The sequence below is a fragment of the Centruroides sculpturatus genome, unplaced genomic scaffold, assembly GCF_000671375.1.
Source record: "Centruroides sculpturatus isolate CEXI.00-Female unplaced genomic scaffold, Cexi_2.0 scaffold644, whole genome shotgun sequence".
Taxonomy (NCBI): Eukaryota; Metazoa; Arthropoda; class Arachnida; order Scorpiones; family Buthidae; genus Centruroides; species Centruroides sculpturatus.
Window position 1 is genome coordinate 129,269 of NW_019385082.1, and position 3,427 is coordinate 132,695.

Below are 3,427 nucleotides of genomic sequence, written 5' to 3' on the forward strand. Positions count from 1 at the left end.
CCTAGATAAAAAAAATTATCTATATATATTAACAACTCATAACACGACTTAATTAATTAACTTCAAATTAATTACGGTAGATTTCTGATAACTTGACATTCCATAAAACTTATGGTTATTTCTAAAAAGAATTTGTGTAATCTAATTTCTACCTCTAACTTAACACCGGGATCAAAGAAGTTATTGTCATTCTTCACTGTCACTGGCAGTACTTGATAATAGCATTAATTCCAAATGATGACAAAGAATATAACTTTTTCATGCAAAATGCAATGATATGAAATCATGTACAATCACATATTCATTTTGAATTTACAATTGTAGAAGTGTCATATTAACATGTCCTATTTAAGAGTTTGGATTCAAGTTGTATTTAGAATAAGCTATAGATTTTATCAAGTGTTGTCTTCTTAGTGCAGAAAAGGAATGAAACAAAGAAAATCACATTGTTCTTCATGAGAGAAATCTGTGGGTCTAAAAGTGAAAAATCTTTAACTCTGAAGGAGAATTATTAATATAAAAACAAGCATTATTATAAATATGAGTAATTGATTACATTTATNAAACTGATATAAAGAAAATTTTGTTTAAAATATATGTAATTATTAATAATTTTATGGAAGATTGAAGTTTAATTAAAATCTAGAATCTACTAACCATCTTCAAATGATAATGCTCCAGCAAATACTAAAGCAGCATACTCTCCAACACTGAAACCAGCAGTAGCCACACACTGTTCTATAGCCTGAAAATGTTTGAAATATATATTAAAGTTTTAAAAATGTATCAAAATTTCTCAGAGAATATATAATCAGTTAAAATATAATATTTTGAAGAAAATAAGAATGCTGTAAAACATTTATAAATTTTTAAAATTTGTTATAATAACATATTTGATCCATTTAAATATTCTATATTATATAAAAGAAAAAACAAATTACAAAAATTGTATATACACAATTACCTCTGGATTTTCTTCTTTTAACCTTTCTACGGCAGCTAACGATGTAACAACAACTGCCAACTGACAATGAAGTGTCTTGTCTAATTCTTCTTTTGGTCCGGTAAGACATAATTGCAAAAGGTCATAACCTGCAATTTGACTGGCAATTTCATACATCTCTTTCACATTTTTATACTCCAATAATTGTTTTCCCATTCCAACATATTGTGAACCCTGGAGAAAAATTATTTTAATTAATTATGGACAGTTTTTGGACTATGCCACTATTTTGGTTCCAAAGAAAGTAGGGAGGGTTCACTTAGTACATTGCTATCATGAAATGTATTGTGTTAGCCAAGAACTGTCTGTACAGTGAACTCCCGTATAACATGACGAAAAAATTGCAACTAGTATTCATACAAAATTCAGATTTTGTCATCCAGAGGTATATGTTTTGTTCTTTAACTTCTAGGCCTAGGTTTAAACTTGCATAAAATCATCTGATAATGCAGGTCTCGATAATGCGATTTCCTATAACATAGAACCTATCCTCGACATTTACAGGACTCCATTGTATATTCCCAGAGTCGTGGCAGTGACAGTGTTTTTAGCACCATAGGCAAACCTTTCACATTATTATCCATATAGCTCATTATAATTCATACTGTACCTTGTCATTTGGCACTTCAGATACTGTAAACGCCTACGTTGCCTCCCTGTCACGGCACTACTTATGTAACATAAAGTGGATCAGTAAATAACCAGCCATGTTTCTTTTGACTTGTTATTTATTGATCCATCCTTATGTAAATGACAGTTATTTTTAAGAAAGCATTTCTGTATATATTTTAATTACTTTGTATAATGGCAGTTGTATGTAATAAGAAATATTTATTGATAACATATAAATTGTATATGCATATTGAAATCAACATTATGCAGTGCTAAAATATTTAATAAGAAAGATTTATCTATTCACAGAGAAGCTTTTAATTTCAGTTTAATTCAATTATATATTATAATATTGATAATATAATAATATAGTATGGATCATATATTATTATTATTAATAATCTCCTTTTATTGCAAATTTATTTTATTTTATGACTTACATTATCAGCAGTAAATTGTTGTATATAATTTGATCATCATCATGAACAATTCCTGTTTGGGTCCTAAGATTTAAACTAGAATTGTTTGCAATGATGATGAGGATGAAGACATTTATTTTTTTATGTTATTTTATAAGAGATTATTTTATTACTTCCTATGTGGTTGTTAAGGCTGATTGATGCATGCGGCTGGCAAAATTAAGAGTGGTGAATGTTGATGACAGGTTAAACCAATTGCCTATTTTAATCGCGGAGGATGAGAAAAGATCATCGATGTTAGGTGACGAAATTAAAGTGACACTAAACATCAATGACTGATCCTCCTGATCATCTCTTCCATTTTTGACAGTTAAAATAGTCAATTGGTTTAACCTGTTGTTGACATTCAATGTTGCCTTAATTTCACCACCCACGTGCATCTGCCTTTAAATGAATGATGTATATATGATATTTAATCTATCAAGATTGTTTTTCTAATAAAAGAAACTTTTAAAAATTGGTTTATTAATTATAAAAAAAAATACTACTTTTGTTTAATGATAAACTATATGAGGCTCACTATTAAATATATGTAAAATAAATAAATATTTAGTGTCTGGTGGTGATCAGATAGCTTTGCACCTTTGAAGCAAAATATGAAAAGGTCAATTGGTGAATTTATAATATTTTGTATGTTGAATTTTATTTAAAAATTTTTCATTTTTTTTTAACATTTCTGCCCTTGATTTAATTAATTTTTTATTGTTTCATAAAAGTTAGTGTTGCAATAGTATATAGTTAGTGTATTCAAAGTGCCAATGTGTCAACCGAAGAATCAAAAAAAAAAAAATTAATAAAAATTCAGCTCACAGCATGCAAAATAATCAATTAATAAAAAGTTATTTAAAATTAGCAGCACCAGAGAAATTATAATACAATAATAGACTTTATGGAAGCATTTCCCAAATTTATTTTTCTGTAACATAGCACGTAGCATCAAATACTATGTAGCTTATAGTATAAGCACAAAATTTGCCTTCTGCTACAATATAATATGTATAGTATTTTATCATCTTATTTAGTGAGTTACACTGGGTATGTGGTAATTATCACTTTCTCATCTAGCTGTAGAAGAGCTTGTACAGATAATGTAAGCGAGATTCTGCCATTCGGAACTTGCAAAAGTTAAAGAAACCTGTGTTGATAACTTTTACGTCATCTACCGGTCTCGTTTACTGACTTTTCCGTGTTGTATAATTTAGCTGATCTTCCCCGAAGAGAGTTTTGATGTTTGAATTTTATATTATACGGATCTGCTCGCATCCCATTGCCACTTACAAAATATATTTATCTTTTATGCAAACAAATTATAAAGATTGTTTTATTGGTCTCA

At 28.4% G+C, this 3,427-nt stretch overlaps 1 protein-coding gene across 1 annotated transcript; it reads right to left on the bottom strand.

The window, feature by feature from the left end:
* Positions 1-646: 646 nt before the first annotated feature.
* On the bottom strand, positions 647-1,187 carry LOC111634401 (malonyl-CoA-acyl carrier protein transacylase, mitochondrial-like). Its single transcript, XM_023379155.1, has 2 exons — positions 965-1,187; positions 647-745 (listed from the first exon to the last, which is right to left on the bottom strand). The coding sequence occupies exons 1-2, from the start codon at positions 1,157-1,159 to the stop codon at positions 653-655; spliced, it is 288 nt and encodes a 95-aa protein (XP_023234923.1). The 5' UTR covers positions 1,160-1,187; the 3' UTR covers positions 647-652.
* Positions 1,188-3,427: the final 2,240 nt, after the last annotated feature.

Excerpts from the sequence above, each read along its gene's own strand:
- LOC111634401 (XM_023379155.1), bottom strand. The coding sequence starts at position 1,159 with ATGGGAAAACAATTATTGGAGTATAAAAATGTGAAAGAGATGTATGAA. Across the intron at positions 746-964 it reads TAAAAGAAGAAAATCCAGAG|GCTATAGAACAGTGTGTGGC; the intron begins GTAATTGTGTAT and ends AAACATTTTCAG.